The sequence below is a fragment of the Protopterus annectens genome, chromosome 11.part0, assembly GCF_019279795.1.
Source record: "Protopterus annectens isolate FY-2018-M chromosome 11.part0, PAN1.0, whole genome shotgun sequence".
Lineage (NCBI taxonomy): Eukaryota > Metazoa > Chordata > Ceratodontiformes > Protopteridae > Protopterus > Protopterus annectens.
Window position 1 is genome coordinate 448880739 of NC_056745.1, and position 20387 is coordinate 448901125.

Below are 20387 nucleotides of genomic sequence, written 5' to 3' on the forward strand. Positions count from 1 at the left end.
ACAAGTATGCTTCCTCTCCTTTATACAAAACTTGCTCAGTAGCATCACTTTTTCATTTTATAACATTCAAGAAAAACACACAAGTAGAATCCAGAATGAATAATGCATTCTACAACAGAAAGCACAACAAATCTGCCAAACAAAGATGAACACAGAGTACAGTTCAATGTAATAGACTGTAGTGCTGATCAGGTTTCGTTAGACAGTGACATATAGGACAGGTTCATCCGGGAGACAGAATTATGCAGTTAATATGGACAAAAGTGAAACAAGAAGCTATTCCTAAACCAAGATTCACTCATGCCCCTGGATTATTGCTTTCTATTGAGATGACTACTCGACAAAGTAATGAAGGTCAAAATAATGCATGAACAGAGATGGGTGCGGTAGCACTGGTTCGAAGTAAAAAAACAAACGTGATACCTGTTACAACAAAAGTACCTCACCACAATGACGAACATGCCTCAGAAAAGAAACTAAGGACAAAGCCACATTCTCTACATTTTAAATAAAGAAATAAGACATTTTGGTCACAAACTCAGTCGTTCATACCACCCAATAAACTGAGTAACAGACCTAAATACTATTCTATCCAAACAAAGTTTGCCAATGCCTGACAATCCTCCAAATTATAAAATCCAGCAAAACTTCTGGGGTCTACAAAGTCTTCTATCATACTACCTAGGAAACTATTTTTTTACACCTGCAAACTTAATCCTAAGTGATTAAAACTCAAGCTACTGTATGCAACAATTAACAGCACTGCACTTTATTGTAGAAATTAAAAATTATGTTTCTTCAAGTGGCTCTATGGGTTATGGAATAGTGGCACCCTTTATACAGAAAATTTAGATTCTTAATGCAATAAAAATCATAAGAAAATAGTTTAAGGCCTCCACATAGGGGGAAAAAATGACTGACTGGCATAAATCAAGCATATTACACATTTACTTGTTCCAAGTCTGCATTCAGTAACATTAAGAAAATTGCAAGCAGTAAAATGACCTCCAGATAACAATGCACTCTGCAAGTTTAGGTACAGCCTTCATTTTTTAAGCATCAGTACTAAAATGCATTTTTTGTGACTTGTGCGGTCATGGTCTACAACTTGACAACTGCAAACCTCTAGGAAATCTCTTCATACAAGTAAATTTCTGTTTATAACACAGATTTACATATAGCTTCTTCACAGAAATCTGTTATCTAAAAACTGCATTTTTAATGGGGGCAACAGCTGGAGAAGATATGCACGTCTTAACTGTGTGGTAGCAGTTGGAAAAAATGTACTTCTGGCCATACCCCTGTTTTGACTTGCAGTTCTGATAATGACAGAACTCACCTTTGTCCTTCTAGTGCTGTAATTTCTGTATTCCTGGTGCAATAAAATGTGTTTACCACAGTTAATACACACATCAAACACATTTACAAATCATGACGGCAACAATTACTAACCAGTGTTGAACTTTGTCTCATTCTATTCTTTTAAATGCATCAGTGCAATATGATAAAAAATGAACACAGAAATAACCAGCTTCTGCAGTTAATACTATATCTACTTACAAAGTTGGCTGACTCAGAAACAACTTACCAGGCGGTACAATAATTTCTACAATAAGTATATAAAGTATTCAGAACCTCTGATGGGAGAAATTGTTTTTATTGGTCTAAAAAGTGTTTCTAAGATGAGATAGTACTTTAGTTGCCTGATCATTTACTGAGAGGGTACCGGGATGTGGTATGCAAAACTCAAATGCTGAAGTGCGCTCACGATAATGAACATTATTTTTACTTTACAACACAATCAACCAAACAGACTGTGGATTCATCACCTAAAGTAGTTTGCAGGTCAAGAAATAGGTCACTCCACTGTTATACTGAAGTAAAATGGAAGTTATGCATTGATGGGAAGACCACAACATTTAAAAATAATACACTAACATTTTCAATGAAAATGGGACAATTTCACAGCTGTATTGCGATAAGGAAGGGAAATAAAGTAAATAAAAATATCTTAAGGTCTACCCTTCATACTATTAATCAAGCAGGGAAAAAATATTTGGGTCTTGGGATGGCAAACAGTAAGGGCACTTCAAGCACTTGACAGTCAATTTATTGCACACCACTAAACACCACTTCTCTTTCTTTCCAGGACTTGCTACACAAGACACCAACTTTGCAGAATTAAACTCTGCAAGCTAGTCTACACATTCTAGGCATCATACCTATCTAGTGAGTAGAAGCAACAAGACTTGTAAAACTAAAGCAATCGGTGGGGGGCAGGGATAGGGGGGGCATTAAGTATTTTTAACTTTATATGAAAAGAAACAAGTACTACACAAAACATTTGCATGAAAGAACAGCTCTGATAAGAACAGTAATAATAATAATAACAATAATAATACCACAGTTACGGGTCTGCACTTTGCTCATCTGCATCAACAGAGCAGTGCAGGATCCCTGACATCCAGTGTCCACAAGAAAAAAAAAGTATCAAAAGCTGCAACAGTCAGAAGGTTGTCAATTATACAGTCCACTTTAGTTTCCTGAGTTCCTTCTGAAATTGTTCTTTATACAGTGAAATGTCCAGGTATATCTTAAATGCTCTGATGTACAACAGGTCTGCATAAAGGGCTGCAGCAAAATCTGATGGACAAATGGCACCTAGACTGTTCAACAATACCATATAAATGGATTCCCAAAAAGTACAGTCTTTGCACCTGTGTGAATCAGTGTCTTCAGATACTGATGCTGTTCAACACGAATGCTTCTAAGAATCATGGGCTTCCATGTCTGATTCTTGCTTTGTTCTCCTTAAGTTACCTTTCATCTTCACAAATTCAGGAGCATTTTCTTGCTCTTCTATGTCCTTCTGTTTCTCCAGTTCAAGCTGAAATATTTTAGACAATCAAATTAGTCATGAAGTATTAAGCAAAAAGGTCCAATCTTTCCTAAATTTATTCCCACATCTGCCATAATGTGACCTTTGCAACTCCCACATCGATATCCACCAGTAACACACTGCATTAACTAGAGAATAACTTTGCTTGTGCTAACCTTTGTGCTGGTAACTGTGAAGATCATGTATTGACTACTTGTACAGTCTACTTCAAGAATACATGGATGCATTAATACTGTACCAGTCACACACAATATGGTACATTATGTCAAGTGTTCTTAAAATATTGCTTTAGCTTTTTTTTTTTTTTTTAATTGAGTGTCCTTGCACATCTCATATGAAAATGCGGGTGTTGAGCCACCAACTCAAAATAAATAACTGCAATAATATACATACATTGATTTAGAAAATGCAAAATGTTGTCATGAAAACAATCATAGCAAAAAAAGAAAGTACAGTCGTGTAAATAAATCTACTACAACAGATGTTTGAATAAATGTCGCAGAAGCCTAAGCAATATAGGTTATATACTGCTAAGGATATGACAATTGGTCAGCATCTAGAGCTTAAGGGCACCACCCATTCACCATAACCACTGAGCAGCTCACTGAAGGTGGTATAAAGTCAGTAGCTAGGCTGCCAAACTTTCAAAGCTTTCTTGCCTCAGAGTAAGGGAAGGGACAGCCATGCACACCAACTATGTGCTAGGAAAAAGAGAAAATGAAAAAAAAAAAAAATATGCATAACCTGGCATAAAATAGGAGGGAGGGTGAGTGATCCTACTACAACAAAGATCTATTTGAACAACTACTATTATAAGTTTAGTTAAACAACTGTACTACGTTAATCATTCATCACTGCTGCAGTAGCCTAACCTATATAGGTAGAATACCAAAACTTAGAAAGGGGAGAGGAATCGAGATCAGACTAAACTCCTTCAGTCAACAAAAAGGAAAGGCCAGTACCAAGTTTATTCAACCGAAAACAAATTTATTAAAACTGTAAAGCGCTTTTCGAGCTTCTTCAGACAAGTTCCATTCAAACATACCTCATTTAAATAATCACACCCTTAGATGCCTAATTAGCTCTTCTAAAAGGTGCATAACCCAAAAATTTATATACTCAAAAAACGAAACAGTCAATAGTGAATAAATGGAATACAGTAATTAAATGTGATATTAAAATCTACATGTTACTATCTACATATAAATATGACAAACTTATTTCATTTACTTAAAAACACAGGAAATAATTAATTCACTATTCATCCTAGTGGAATTTGTTGCAAGTAATGAGGATGTAGTGACAGCACATAAAACCTATTTGTATCTAATATATACACATTAATTATATGCTAGTACTTCTATTTGATCATTTAAAATTCACAATGATGATGGTTAGCTTTCCCCAACTATGTTAGAAACATTCATCCTATGTTACAATCACTTTATCTAAACATATCTATTAGTTAATAATTATCTAACAATCCATGTCATAAAATTCATATTAAAAATCTAAGAACAGATACTCTCGAGTCCTTCATCTCATCTACAGCTAATCATCACAGTATTATGAGTGCAGACATTATGTTACAAAATGTTGAATAAACTAAACTACCCTAGTAAATCTGAAGTTGACATAATAAACTGTAGGTCAAATTCACTTAAACTTGACAACCTTAAGGTAGATTTCATCTACTTAAGTTCTTAAGTTTCAATACAGGTGCTACTGAGCAGGCCTCGTTCAATCCAGGCCAATGATGCGAGTTCAACCTTAGTTGCCACAGCAATTCTAACTGTTCTAGTAATAACAAAAAGCGCCCCCCCCCCCCCGTGAATCGGTCCCGAGTCGATTACTCTAAATTTGAAACAGTGTCCTGGGTGGTCCTTACAATGTCTAGCAAGAGGGCTGTCCTGTTTACATTTACTAATGTAATAAGTGTGCTCATACATCCTCTCTCTAAATCTACGGTCCGTCTTGCTCATATAATATGCTGGGCAACTATTGTACTGTGCTAAGTATACTATCAGTTTTGAGTTACAATTGTATTTCTCTTTCATGTAATAGTGTATACCTCTTATTGTAAATTTGATACCTGTATCTATACATTTGCATTGGTTACATGCTTCACATTTGTATGTCCCTGGGAATTTTTTGCCTCTAGTTTTATTACTCTCCAGCATTGATTTAAGGTTCTGTCCTTTCCTATGTGTTAGGACCAGGTTATCACCTATTTTGTCTAAAAGATCCCTATCACTAGTTAGGAGTTCCCAGTTTTTGAACAAAATGTTCCTGATAGCTTGAAAGTCAGTACTGAATGTGAAAGTGAAGCTTAGTTTGTAATGGGCTACTGGTAGTTTAGCTTCTGTCAATGACAAACCACATTCTTCTACCTCAACCTGTGAACTCAAGTTGGTAGTAGTGACAACTCCTTTGTTACGATGGTCTATCAAAATAGGTTTAAATCTGCCTTGTTGACGTTTAGAGTCGACTTCATCAGTTCTTCCAATAGTTCCCTAGGGTAGCCTCTTTTTATAAACATTGTTTCTAATATCCTACATTCATCCTCAAATTTCTCCTGCTCTGTCATCCTAGCTGCTCGCACCAGTTGCCCTTTTACCACCGATTTCTTTTGGTGGTATGGATGTGCGCTGGTGTAATGGAGAAAGCAGTTGGAATATGTCTTTTTCCTGAAAATGCGTGCTCGGTATTATTGGTATGTATAATCTTTTGACAGGTCGACATCTAAATATTTAATAGTATCCCTGTTGAGTTGGCTAGTGAATCTAAGAAAATTTGTTGAATTGTTAAACATATCCATCAAATTGTGTGCTAGTACAGAGTCTCCCTTAATAATCATAAATATGTTATCCAAGAAGCGAGTGTAATAGTGTAAGTGCTGGCTTACTTCGATGTTATCCAAAATTACCCTGTGTTCCCAATGGGCCAACACTAGGTTTGCAAAACTCGCTCCACAGGGAGACCCCATCGCTACCCCTACTTTTTGTAAATAGTAGTAGTTGTTAAAACATAATGAAATTGTTTTCTAGCACTATCCCCAGTAATTCTTCCACTAGTCTCATTTCATTATGGTCCGCTCCCTTGGATCTGATATGGTCTATCACCCACTCGGTTCCCGTGTCTTGCGGTATAACCGTATATAAATCACATACATCAATTGTCATGAAATTATATTCTCCTTTAAAATCCAGATTGTTGTTGATGTTTAAAAATGACCAGGAATCTTTACAGATTTGTGGTTCGAGTGCTACATATTTTTTCAGTATGTTATCCACGACCTTTGCACAGGGGTACGTGATGGATTGTCTGGCATCCACTAGAGTATGCATAGGAGGGTTTTCCTGGTTCTTATGAATTTTGGGGACTCCAAATAGTACTGGCATTTTGGGGGAGGCCATAGTTAAATAGTTTAGTGTATTCAGGTCAAGTATCAATGAACATGTCATTTATAAATGTTCTTTTGTTGTTGTAAGCTATATTCACCTCATTTAAGCTTACTGCTGTGTATGCTTCCCCTTCTAACACACTATTCATGTGCGTATTATAATCCTTTACCTCCATTAGTACTAGCCCTCCCCCTTTGTCTGGTTTCATCAATCATACTGGGAGCTGTTGGAAGTTCATGAGGGAGTCCCTTTGTTCATTAGTCAAATTCATTAAGATGTTGTAGTTTAGTTTGTGTGATGGATTACTTAAGGTTCTGAAATCCATCTCACAAATTCTTTCAAAAAGTAAGAGAGTTGGATGAGTAGGTACCTTAAGGTTGTCTTATTAAGTTTAAGTGAATTTGATCTACAGTTTATTATGTCAACTTCAGATTTACTAGGGTCGTTTAGTTTATTCAACATTTTGTAACAATGTCTACACTCATAATACTGTGATGATTAACTATAGATGAAGACGAAGGACTCGAGAGTATCCGTTCTTAGATTTTTAATATGGTTTTTAATATGAATTTTATGACATGGATTGTTAGATACCTATTAATGGATATGTTTAGATAAAGTGATTGCAACATAGAATGAAAGTTTATAACAGTTAGGGAAAGCTAACCATCATCATTGTGAATTTTAAATGATCAAATAGAAGTACTAGCATATAATTAATGTGTATATATTAGATATGAATAGGATTTATGTGCTGTCACTACATCCTCTTTACTTACAGCATATTCCACTAGAATGACTAGTGAATGAATTATTTTCTGTGTTTTAAGTAAATGAAATGAGAAGTTTTTGTCATATTTATATGTAGATAATAACATGTAGAGTTAAATATTACATTTAATTACTGTATTCCATTTATTCACTTTTGACTGTTTCGTTTTTTGATTATATACATTTTTGTGTTATACACCTTTTAGAAGGGCTAATTAGACATCTAAGGGTGTGATTATTTAAATGAGGTATGTTTGAATGGAACTTGTTTGAAGTTTAGCCTATGCAATAAACGAAAAGCACTTTACAGTTTTAATAAATTTATTTTCGGTTGAATTTACTTGGTACTGGCCTTTCCTTTTTGTTGATTCTTAGTACAAGTCTTTTTTGGAAGCTGTCAATAACTGCTTGAGAAAAGTCCTAGCAAAGCCTGCTCTGGATCTATAGAAATAATTTAATTTGTGACGCAAGGTGAAAGCATGCACAGATGACAATGCTGCTGCATCTAGTATATTTCTAGAGTGCACTTTCCAAAAAGCCTAAGAAGTAGCCAAAGCCCTGGTACAGCAGGCCTTGATTGTGCCTGAAAGTGTATTGTTATGGTCAGAGTAACTCTCTCCTACTTTTTGGTTCTGGATATAAAACAATGAGATGTACAGCCTAGCTCACTGTAAACTCTGAAACCACATAAGTGATAAACAAAGGTTTTATTCTCAAAGTCACCCAGTCTTTGTCAAAGATTAGATAAGTTTGAATCACTATAACAACTTGTAATTCAGATACTCTTCTTGAAGAAATGTATTAAAACACCAAAAGAGAATTAAGAAAAACACAAAGGCAGCGATAACACAAATTTATGTTGGCACTTTCTTCCACTGAGTGAACTTCTTCGGTCAAAAATACAAGTAAAGATACAAGTTTAAATAACAAAATGACATCACACTCCAATAAATTAAACAAATTAAAAACACTAAAATGCTTCTGGTATATAGCTCTTACAGAGACAGCATATAAAGACCATCTCTCAAGAGCCCTCAGCTTTAAAATACATTTCAGAGAACATTGATCATTAAATCCTGGATAACTATAAGCATTTAATTTTAACTGCCAATATAATTCACACTCCTCTAACCTCAGCTGCCATGGACCGCCCCTTGCATTTGATTTTGCCTGTTCAATAATCAAAGAAAATGATGGTTCCCATTCTCCATGACATGTTTAGCCAACACATTATTAATATTTAATTTTTTAATACTATACTGATGTTCATATATCCTAGATTTAAACATCTTTTGATTTTGCCAATATAAAATCCATGGCATAACTGGCACAATGCAATATATACAACCCCTGGGGTTTCACAGTTAAATCTCCCTTTTATATCAATCCAGCAGTTAAGACAACACCGATTAGTCACTTTTATATATGAACAAAAATGACATCTGCCACATTTAGACATTCCATTCCTATACGATGGTACATCCACATTCCTTCCCAGCATATTTTTAATAGTACATCCCCATCTAAACACAATACCAGGTATATCAGATATTTTATTCCTAATTTAAAGGATCTTCACGTAAAATACCCCAATTTTTCATTAATACATTTCTCACCAATCCAGCATCTTGTGAGAAGTGTATAATAAATTTAGAAGAAAAATCATCCTGTTCCTTTTCCAATCTAACAGATACGTTATCACTCATAATAATATCCTGTGAATTCATGGGCATGTTAGATATATTTGCCTCCTTCAAAATAGGTTTAAACCAACCATCATTTCGTTTTTCATTAACTTCACTAAAATAGGCTCTAATATTTCTAAGGGGCAACCTCTAGCCAAAAACATCTTCTTTAAATGTTCACATTTGGCTAAGACGTTACATCCCAACGTGATCATTTTTGCAGCTCTTACCACCTGTCCCTTCACAACAGCCTTCTTCTTATAGAAGGGATGTGAGCTATCAAAATGAAGAAAGGTATCAGAATAGGTGGCTTTCCTGAAAATCATGGCTGCAAATGCAATCTTTTGTCTGTCCTTAGTTAATAAATCCAGATAGGATATACTCCGTATGTAAACGGAAGAAAATCAGTAAAGCCCGAGATTTTCTTAATAAATGTAACACCTTCATCTTGGTCACCTTTAAAGACAATAAAAATATTGTTTAAAAAGCTTATATACCAATGAACCTTTTCTTTAAAGGTATGGCCAGGGAACAAAAAATTCCTCTCCCAATAGGCCATCATGCAATTAGCGAAGCTCCCTCCACATGGGGAGCCCATCGCTACACCTGATTTCTGTAGAAAATATTCACCATTCAACAGGATAAAATTATTACTAAGAACTATATCTAATAAATATATTATCAGGTCAATTTCAGTACCTGGTGCCTTTTTACTAGAAAGGAAATCCCTGATCCACTCCAAACCAACATTTTGGGGAATCACAGTGCATAGGTCTCTAACGTCAACAGTAGGAAAATTATAATTGGCATTAAAAACTAGAGTCCAAGTTCTGCAGAAAGTCTCATGAATCACTGCAAATTTGTCTCAGTGCCTAAATAATGTTTAAGTTTACTATCAATAAACTTGACACACCCATAGGTAATACCACTTCCTACCATCAACAATTGGTCGGAAAGGGGGGGGGGTCCACTAATCTCTTATGTATTTTAAATCAAATGTGTTTTAAATCTAGGATATATGAACATCAGTATAGTATTAAAAAATTAAATAATAACGCATTGGCTAAACATGTCATGGAAAATGGGAACCATCATTATTGAACAGGTAAAATCAAATGCGAGGGGTGGTCCATGGCAGCTGAGGTTAGAGGAGTGTGAATTATATTGGCAGTTAAAATTAAATGCTTATAGTTATCCAGGATTGAATGATCAATGTTCTCTGAAATGTATTTTAAAACTGAGGGCTCCTGAGAGATAGTCTTTATATGTTGTCTTTAAGAGCTATATGCCAGAAGCATTTTAGTGTTTTTAATTTAATCGTTTAACTGATTTATTGGATGGAGTGTGATGTCATTTTGTTATTTAAACTTGTATCTTTACTGTACTTGAAGAAGTTAGAGCAGTTAGTAATACTGCTTTTCAAGATTAGATCTTCATTTCAGCCTCATGAACAGGTTTAAAAGAAAAAGTGCAAGTTTCTTCAGTATAAAATTAAGATCTTAAGAAGGAGCCACCTGTCTTTTAGCTGGATGGATATGTGAAATCTCTTTCAAGAGCTGTTTCACTTGAGTCAGGATAGAAAGGGGGGGGTCCAAGGACAGACAAAAGCAGAGAGAGCAAATTGGTGAATCCTGATACAAGAATAAGAAAATCCAGAGGATATCTCACAGAAATACTTAGGAACCATAAGTACAGAGGCCTGAAAAGGGTCCTGGCACCTACTTTGGCGTCAATTAGGAAACCTCTGCCACTTAGCCAAATATGATTTTCTAGTAGCAGGTTTCTTAACTTCCTTCAATACCTGTGGTACATTATCAGAAAAAGGATGCATAAAAGGTATTAAAATTCTATCATCCAGGCAGTGAGTTAAAAAAATTAAATGCTGGGGTGTGCAACCCATTTCCTGTGTGAACAAGTCCATCCTGTAGAGAACTTATGGTAATTGCCTTTGGCCATTTTCAAAAGAAGGGAGAAAGTACAGTTGTGTAACATAAGGTCTTACCATAACAGTACTTTTGCAGTATTCTTTAAAATTGGGATATCCTGACGAAGATGACCCAAAATCTGGCCAATATACCAAAACCTTTACATCTTCCCAGAGTCGTACATCAGACACATATGTGACATACAGATGCCTAATCCTCAGAACTGAAGTACCCCAGGAGAACTACAGCAAATCCAGAGAAACAACATGCTCATCCAGAAAGGGAAACAGAAGGAGAGAAGACTGCAAGACAAACACCTCTGGCAGCAACAGGACAACAGAAAAAGAAAAAAGGATGCAGGAGGGAGGGACCGAATGCTGCAACAGTGAGAAGTAGAACATCTACTGCTATGGTAAAATCTTACACAACTGTAATATATGTCCTTCCCTATCACTACTGCAGCATTCGTTAAACTTGGAAGAGTACAAAACCTACTGCAAAGTATGGGAAGAGGAAGGCAGAGAAACAAACCCACGAAGGATAGCCCTAGAAAATACTACCCTGACCCTGGAAATAACATCCAACTTATAATGTTTGGTAAAGGTGTGAACAGAAGACCACTTAGCAGCTTCCAGGATGGATCTAGCATCCAGACCCTTAAAAAAGCACTACAGGTACAAGAACAAGAAGCTACTGCCCTGGTAGAATGAGCATGGAGTGAACAGGAAAGCTGCTTAAAAAACAGATAAGAGGAAATGGCCTTAGAGATCCAGGGGGAGATGGTTTGCTTAGTCAATGCCAAACCCAATTTCTTGAAATGAAAGGAAACAAAAAGTTGCTCAGATTTTCTGATGTATTTTGTCTTATCCACGTAATATCCGAGCTGTCTATGCCCTGGAACAGACAAGATGTTCTTAGTGTTTCACTGTTGCAGTCCTAACATATGGGTTATCTGGCTCTTGGTAGTCCTCAGTCGGTCCAAATACCAGAGTCCTCTGTATATGACATCAGTTGCCACCGGTTGTAAAACTGATATCAGAACGTCAGGTATAAAAGGGAGGCAGCCAACGCCATTTCCTTAGTTTATCTTGCCTTAACTGTCAGGAGCCCCCAAAAGAAGGCTAACCCAGGAAGGAAACACCCTGGAAACATCTCATACAAAAAATAAAAATATATAGTCTGTACCTTAGGAAAAAAAGGGGAATGGAGGATGGGAAACCAGGACTGCAACAGTGAATATACTCCAACATCTACATTTATGGTAAGTGTACACAACTGTACTATGTTCTTCATGTTTCACTGTTGCAGTCCTAACATATGGGTTGATTCCCAAAGCCCAAGAAAAACACAAAGGAGGGAGGAAGGATCACAGATTAAGGGTTGGTAAGAAGGCCCTGCAAAACTGCAGAGGCAAAACCAGCCCTGGATTTAGAAAAAAAATGGTAGATTGCAATGCTTTGTGAAAGTTTGGACAGAAGACCAAGTATCTGCTTCTAGAAAGTACAGTTGTGTACACTTGCCATAAATGTAGATGTTAGAGTGTATTCACTGTTGCAGTCATTACATTTGGGTAATCTGCTGGCAGGTTGCCCTCAGTTGGCCTGATTAACAAAATCTTGGGTCCTGCGTCAGTTGCTGTCCCTTCTTCCATGACGTTGGGTCATCAGGGGTATAAAACATGCAACCAACATCATTACATCAATTTTTCTTGCCCCAGATGTCAGGTGCCCCCCCAATGGGGAGCAAATAAACATAAAAAACACAAAGGTATACCTCCAACAAAAAGCAAATACACCAAAAAGGCTTTTAAACATAGTAAAGAAAAGTAGAGGTATAGCCAGAAGAAGTTGGGGGGCTGGAGGGTGGGTAACCAGGACTGCAACAGTGAATACACTCTAACATCTACATTTATGGTAAGTGTACACAACTGTACTATGTTCTTCATGTTTCACTGTTGCAGTCATTACATTTGGGTAGATTCTCAAAGCTATGGTTGGGAGGAGGAGGAGTTTATATAGCATTAGGGCCAGCAATAAGGCCCTGCAAGACACCAGTGGCAAAGCCAGCTCTCGATTTAGAGAAAATTGGCCCATGATAATGCTTGGTGAAAGTATGTACAGAACTCCAAGTAGCAGCTTCTAGGATGTCCCTGGTAGGAACACCTCTGAGAAAGGCTGCAGAAGTAGATGCAGCCCTGGTGGAGTGAGATCTGATCCCCTGGGGAATAAGTGTTCCATGGTGCTTATAGCTGAAATGAATGCAATGGCTTATCCATTTAGAAATGGTTTGTTTTGAAATAGCCTTCCCCTCTGCCCCTGCAGCAAATGCTACCAGCAATTCCAATTTTCTTCGAGGTTAGTCCTGTCCAAGTAGAATCTAAGTTGTCTGTGCACATCCAAGGAATGCAGAATCCGTTCCCCTTTGTTCTGTGGATTGGGAAACAAGGTTAGCAAATGAATGGACTGATTAAGAGCCACACTGGATACCACCTTGGACATGAAGGATGGATTGGTCCTGAGTGACACCCTGTCCGCATGAAAGCTGATGAAAGGCTCCACTGCCATAAGAGCCTGTAATTCAGATATCATTCTAGCTGAAGTGATTGCTAGAAGGAAAGCTGTTTTCCAAGAAAGAAATTTTAAGTCTGCAGTAGCAGCTGGCTCGAAAAGAGGTAGAGTGGAGTTTCTCCAATACAAAGTTAAGGTCCCAGGCAGGGGTTGGAGCTCTCCTGGGTAGTCTCAAGTTTTTGACCCCTCTGAGGTACTGCTTGAGCAGAGGATGAGAGAAAAGGGGAGGTTCTGTTTTATAATGAGCTGAAATGGCTGAGCCTAACGGAAGAAAAGGACAGGCCCTTGTGAAGCATCTCAGTTAAGTATCATAAAATCTGAGGTAAATTGGGCGCTGCTGTGTGCTCATCCCTTGAGATTGGTTCCAGGCACAGAATCTTTTCCATTTTTCAGCATAAGATTTTCTAGTACTAGGTCTCCTTGCCTCTAAGATGACATCCATCACAGGTTTGCTGAGGGATAAGGGTGAATTTAAGTGATTAGCCAGGCTGCAAGGTTCAATGTTGGAAGCTGAGGGTGCAGAATTTGGTTCTCCTGCTGAGACAGCAAGGAAGGGGTCTGAGGCAGGTACCATGGAGATAACTGCGACACACTGCACAGGAGGGGGTACACCAGTGTTGGCGCGGCCAGTCTGGAGCAATCAAGATCATCCTTGGTTTGTCCTGTTTGACTTTTAGTAGAACTTTGGAGAGCAGAGGCAGTGGGGGCGGGGGGGGGGGGGGCGTAGACTTGATAGGTTTTTCCAGCTGAAGAACAGGGTATCCACTTTCCAGGCTTGTTTGTGGGGAGTCCTTGTGCAAACCTTGTCCAACTTGTAGTTCTGGGGGGAGGCAAATAGATCTATGTCTGGGCTCCCCCATTCGCTTGTCAACATGTTGAAAATCCTTGGTTCCAGTTTCCACTAGTGTGGGTCCATGAGGTTTCTGCTTAGTCAGTCTGCCAGTGTATTCAATTTTCCTGGCAGGAATTGAGCTTGTAGGTGCACTTGGTAGCTCAAGGTTGTGTTCCACAATGCCATGGCTAGTCTGCAGAGGGGGTAGGAATGTGTACCCCCCTGCTTGTTTATGTACCACAAAACCGTAGTGTTGTCTGTCTTTACCATTAGTTGTCCTGGAAGAATGTAGTCCTTGAAGGCTGTCAGAGCATTCTGTACAGCTAACATTTCTTTTTGATTGTTATGTAGGTGCATTTGACTTGGGCTCCATTTGCCCTGAATGCACTTCCCTCCCAGGTGAGCCCCCCATGCATAGTCTGGAGCATCTGTAATTACGGTTTGGGCAGCAGGGGGTAGTGTGAATGGTAGTCCCTTGTTTTGTTGGCATGCCTCTGCCCACCAGAGGAACTCAAGACACAGGCAAGGTATGATAGGAATCATTGTTTCCAGGCTGTGAGAATGTTGACTCCATAGACTTTTTAGATACCACTGTAGTTTCCTCATATGCAGTCTTGCATATGGAATTAGAAGAATGCAGGAGGCCATGAACCCAAAGGCTTGCAGTATTTGTCTTGCAGATAGCAGGGTTTTTGTGGCCCCTTGTTTGAAATAGGTTACCAAATTAATTTGCTTTTCTGGTGTGAGGTAAGCCATCTGGGCAGCTGTATTCAAGCTTGCTCCCAGGAATGTAATTTGTTGACAGAGTACCAGTTGTGATTTATTTTCGTTTATGGTGTACCCCAGACAAGTTAGAATACTTTTTACAAATGCCAGATGATTCAAAAGTATGCCCTGGCTTTCTGCCTGAATTAGACAATCGTCCAGGTATGGGTAAATTTGAATACTTCTTTGCCTGCAAAATGCAATAACTGGAGCCAGGCACTTTGTGAATACCCTGGGTGCAGTAGACAAGCCAAAGGGCAGTGCAGAGAACTGATGATGTGTGTAGCCTGCTTTGAAGCGTAGGTATCTTCTGCAAGATTCCCTGATTAGGATGTGCAGGTATGCTTCTTTTAAGTCTAGTGTTGCCAACCAGGCATCTTTGCCTAGCATAGGAAGTAATTGGTAAAGAGTCAGCATCTTGAATTTTGGAATCTCCAGAAAGGTGTTTAGAGTAGACAGGTCCAGGATTGGACGTCATGATTTGTCTTTTCTGGGTACCAGAAAAAAATCTGGAGTAGAAACCTTGTCCCGTTTCCTCTTCTGGTACCAGCTGAATAACCCCCATGCTTAAGAGGGAAAGTACTTGTTTTTGAGCCTCTGCCCACTGATTTGGGGGCAGGTCTGGCCACCCATTTGGTGTTGGCAATGTGTGGAAATGAAATCTGTATCCCTGAGACACTATATCTAAAACCCATTTGTCCTGGGTTAGGAGTTCCCAGTTCTTTGCATGAAGAGCAATCTTTCCCACCAAAGGGGCGGTCAAAAGATAAGTGCTTGGGAATTTAAAAAGGAAGTCATTGAGACTGTTTACCATAGGGGGGTGTCTTGTTATTTCCAGATTTGGAAGTGGAGGCCCCCCACTGCTCATCTCTGAGAGTCTCCTGGGACTGAATCCTGGGGTTTTTGTTGGGTCTGGGTTTGGCTTGAGAGGGACTGGAAAGGACGAATTCTTAGTAGGCCAGTGCATACTTAATCTCGGAGATTGCACTTGTAAAAAATCTTTAACAGTTTGCATATATTTAGCTTTATCTTCCATCTTTTTAAGAACTTCTTCAGCATTGTTGCCAAACAAGTGGTCCTGATTTAAAGGAGCATCCAACAATTTAGCTTTAACATGATCTGGCAAAGAATGCTCCTTAAGCCAAGCATGCCTTCTAAGCACAGACCCAGTAACAGCAGCCCTGCAAGAGGCATCTAAAGAATCAAAACCACGTTGCAAAGTATGTTTTCCAACTTGTTCAGCAGAATGCATCAAGTCCTGTAAATCTTTATTTTCCTCACAGTCAGGAATCAACATAAGTTTTTGTTTAAGCAGTCAATAATATGTTGCTGATATTTTAACATACGAAATTGGCAGTTTAAAGCTCTGATTGCCAAGGTTGCAGAAGTATAAACCTTTTTACCCCATCTATCCAGCGCCCTGGAGTCTCTGTCAGAAGGGGTAGGATTTCTAGCAGTAGACGCCTTAATGCCCTTGGGCCCCTGAGAAATAGTCTCTGGATCTGCAACAGGATTTTTGAAAAGGAACTTGTGGGACTCAGGAACCCTGTAGTATCTGTCAGGTTTACTAGGAGCAGGAGGCAGGGAATCAGGGGCTAAACTGGATTCTGAGAACACATCATCAATGTGTAGTACAGCAGGTATAGCCAAAGGCCTATGCTGAGGTAGGAGGAGGAAATCCCTAAGCCTCTTTTTTGAATCAGAAAATTCCTGGCTTTCCCAGTGGAAATGCTCCCTTAAAGTATGTAAAGTTTCCCCAAAAGAAAAATCCTCAGGAGGGGAAGCAGAGGGAATATAATCCTCTGCATCAGAATCCTCATAAGTAGGTATATGGACAAATCCAGGTCATCAGAAGAGTCAGAAGAAACAGAATACTGATCAGAAGATTCATAATCAAGCTCAGCCCTAGGCCTCTTGGGGGGGGGGGTTTGACTACCCCTGATTAGAGTTATTAGATCTTCAGCCATTTTTATCATTTGTTTTTTAGGCATAGGGGCCTGAGCATGTGGCCTGGGCGCCAGTTTTTTAGACATGGATCGAGATTTAGGCCTTAGCAATGAAGGAGGTGTCGATTTAATATGCAAGTCTGTAGGCCTGAATATACCCTCAGAAGCCGGTGCCTGCACAGCGGCTACGAACCCATCCAAGGTAGAGACCATCAGCGGGTTCCATAGTTGACGCATCTTGCGGCATACCTAACTCCAAATGGGTCTCAGTAGAGGCCTGCAAATCAGAAGTAGCGGGCATCAGGGGCTGAGAAAGCGCCTCACTGAGTACCGGCGAACTGGAGACTGGCTTAGAAGAGGCGTCGTCAGCAGTTTTGGACCTTGGCGGCCTGTCTCTGTATCTTTGCGTTTTTTCGGAATCCCGCTAGTCAGATGGCTAACTGATGACATTTCTGGATAATTAAACCGAGAACCAAAATATTTAGAGGCAAAAATATACCGACGACGGATAGTGCGCTGATTAAACAAAGCGTAAAACTGACAGCAAGGTACATTGTGGTCAGGGCCTAGGCAAGGAATGCAGTATGAATGAAAATCTTTATGAGATATTTGCTTTCCACAAGTAATGCAATTATTAACTTTTACTGACATTGGTAAAGAGCACGAAAAAGTTTCCCGAATGGGGTACTTAGCTTTAAGTTGAAGACTTCGGTCCTGAAACTCAAAAACAAAAATTTCAGGAGTCGAACGACCGGCACTTGTGAACTGCTTCTGCTTCAGGCAACGCACGGCAAGAAAGACTGATGTAATGACGTCGGCTGCATGTTTTATACCCCCGACAACCTGACGTCATGGAAGAATGGAAAGCAACCAACGCAGGGCCCAAGACTTTGTTAATCAGGCTGACTGAGGGCAACCTGCCAGCAGATTACCCAAATGTAATGACTGCAACAGTGAAACACGAAGAACATTGTCCTTAATAGGCACACCTCTCAGAAAAGCTGCAGAGGTAGAGGCTGCTCTAGTAGAATGGGTCCTAATACCCTGAGGGGGAACCTTCCCATGCTGCAGGTAACAAAAGTGAATACAGTGAGCAATCCATTTGGAGATGGTTTGTTTTGAAATAGTTTACCCTGAGCTCCAGGAGCAAAACTAACCAACAACGATTCAGATTTCTGAAAGGATTTAGTCCTAAGTAAAATCTCAGCTGTCTATGCACATCAAGAGAGTGCAGAATCCTTTCCCCTTTATACTGGGGATTGCTGAAAATGTAGGCAGCTGAATAGACTGGTTAAGGGTTAAACTGGAAACTACCTTAGGCATAAAGGAGGGATTAGTTCTCAGAGAAACCTGATCTGAATGAAAAATAATGAAAGGTTCTACTGCCATTAAGGCTTGCAGCTCCTATACCCTTCTGGCTGAAGTAATAGCCAAAAGAAAAACAGTCTTCCAGGAGAGAAACTTCAAATCTGCAGAAACAGCTGGTTCAAAGGGAGGCAGAGTAAGCTTTTCCAGGACAAAATTAAGATATCAAGCAGGAGTAGGAGCTCTTCTGAGAGGTCTAAGATTGCTAGCTCCCCTCAGGAACTGCTTCATCAAGGGGTGAGAAAAAATGGGTTGCTCAAAAGAACAATGAGCAGAAATTTCTGAAGCGTGAATTTTGACTGAAGAAAAGTCCACCATTAAGCAATCCTGCTAGGTAGTCAAGAATGAGAGAAAGAGAAGGATAAGAAGAGACTTTGCCTTTAGCCTGAATCCAAGAGCAAAATCTCTTCCATTTATCTGCATAGGATTTTCTGTTGCTAGGCCTCCTGGGCTCATGAACTTCAACCACCTGTTGGGAAAGATTTAAAGTATTAGCCAGGCAGTTAAATGCAGAGTTTGAAGATGAGGATGAAGGAACTTTTCCCCTTCCTGAACCAACAGATCTGGTACCAGGGGATGAAGCCAAGGCTGAGCCTAGAAAAGGCTGCGAAGAAGGGGATACCAATGCTGCCTGGGCCACACTCTATCAGAATAGCCTTTGTTTTTTGTCCCTTATCTTTAGCAGCACTCTGGGAGGAAGAGGCAGAGAAGGGAATGCATAAACTGAGAGATGTGTCCATGGGAAGGACAACGCCTCCACCATCCAAGCTTTGTTCTTTAACTCCCTGATGCAGAAGGTTGGAAGGAGATGATTGGTGTGAGAGGAGAAAAGATCTACTTGTGGGGTACCCCAATGCTGAGTGATGCGATAGAAAATTACCTTGTTCAGTTGCCACTCGCGAGGGTCCAGAACATGTCTGCTCAAATGATTAGCCTCCCTGGAAGATACTGGGCTATTAGATGTATGCTCATGGATGCTGCTATGGACCACAGTCTCATGCTTTGTCTGCACAAGAGTCAAGAGTGAGTCCCTCCCTGCTTGTTGATGTACTACACGACTGTGTTGTCTGTCCTGATCAGCAGAGTCCCAGGGTAGAGTTGGTCCTTGAAAATCAGAAAGGCCTGCTGCACTGCTATCAATTCTTTTAAGTTTATATGCAGATGAATCTGCTGGGTCCTCCAAGTCCCCTGTATGCCCCTGCCTTCCAGATGAGCCCCCCCATGCAACATCTGATGTGTCAGTGGTGAGAGTCTGGCTGGCAGGTAGTGGGCGGAAAGGCAGACCGACCCTTGTTCTGAAAACAGGCTGTCGCCCACCAGAGGAACTCCATTTGGACACAGGGAAATAGGGGAAGAATCCAGTCTAAGTCCTGCGTGTGTTGACACTAAAGATTCTTGAGGTACTACTGACGTTTTCTCATATGCAACCTTGCATATGGGATCATCAAAATACATGAAGCCATGAACCCTAATGCTTGCAGGAATTGACTTGCAGAGAACTAGGTCATGCTTGCCAAGTTCATGAAGTAAGCCGAAAGATCTTCTTGCTTCTGTTGAAGGAGGAATACCATCTGGGTGGCTGTATTCAGACTCGCTCCCAGGAAAACAATCTCCCTTGTAGGGACCGGTTTTGACCTCTTTTCATTGAGAGTGTAACCCAAAGAGGTGAGAATGTTCTTCACGAAGTTCAAATCCTTTTCTAGTTGTTCTGGGGAGTTTGCTTGAACGAGACATTCGTCCAGGTAAGGATAAATTTGAATGTTTCTCTGCCTGCAAAAAGCAATGGCTGGAGCCAAGCACTTTGTAAAAACTCTGGGAGCAGTAGATAAGCCAAACAGCAGTGCAGATACTTGAAAGTGCTGCTACCCCAGCCCTGAAGCGAAGGAATTTCTGCCACAAATCCTTGCCTAGCATTGGTAGTAACTGTTGAAGGGTAAGCAGTGTTTAGAATGGACAAATCCAGAATAGGGCGCCAGGTGCCCCCTTTCTTGGGTACCAGAAAAAGTCTTGAATAAAAACCTAGGCCTGCCTGATTTTCAGGAACTGGCTCTATAGCCCCCCATAATCAGAAGAGAAGAAATTTGAATTTCTACCTCTGCCCTGAGAGTTCTGGGTATGTCTGGGTACCCCTGCAGAACGGGGAAGGTGTGAAAATAAAACTTGTAACCTTGGTTTACTATATTGAGCACCCATTTGTCATCTGTGATGGTAGACCATACTTCTGCGAA

The 20387-nt window shown here is 39.7% G+C and overlaps 1 protein-coding gene across 7 annotated transcripts in view; it reads right to left on the minus strand.

Annotated features, from left to right (window-relative positions):
• Positions 1 to 741: 741 nt before the first annotated feature.
• Positions 742 to 20387, minus strand: part of LOC122815447 (protein FAM107B-like) — a 766954-nt gene continuing 747308 nt past the window's right edge. For all 7 annotated transcript variants that reach the window (XM_044087947.1, XM_044087950.1, XM_044087948.1 and 4 more), the window contains exon 4: positions 742 to 2887. In XM_044087947.1, coding sequence (XP_043943882.1) covers positions 2768 to 2887 — 120 coding nt within the window. In that variant the 3' untranslated portion in view covers positions 742 to 2767. The remainder of the gene's footprint in view (positions 2888 to 20387) is intronic.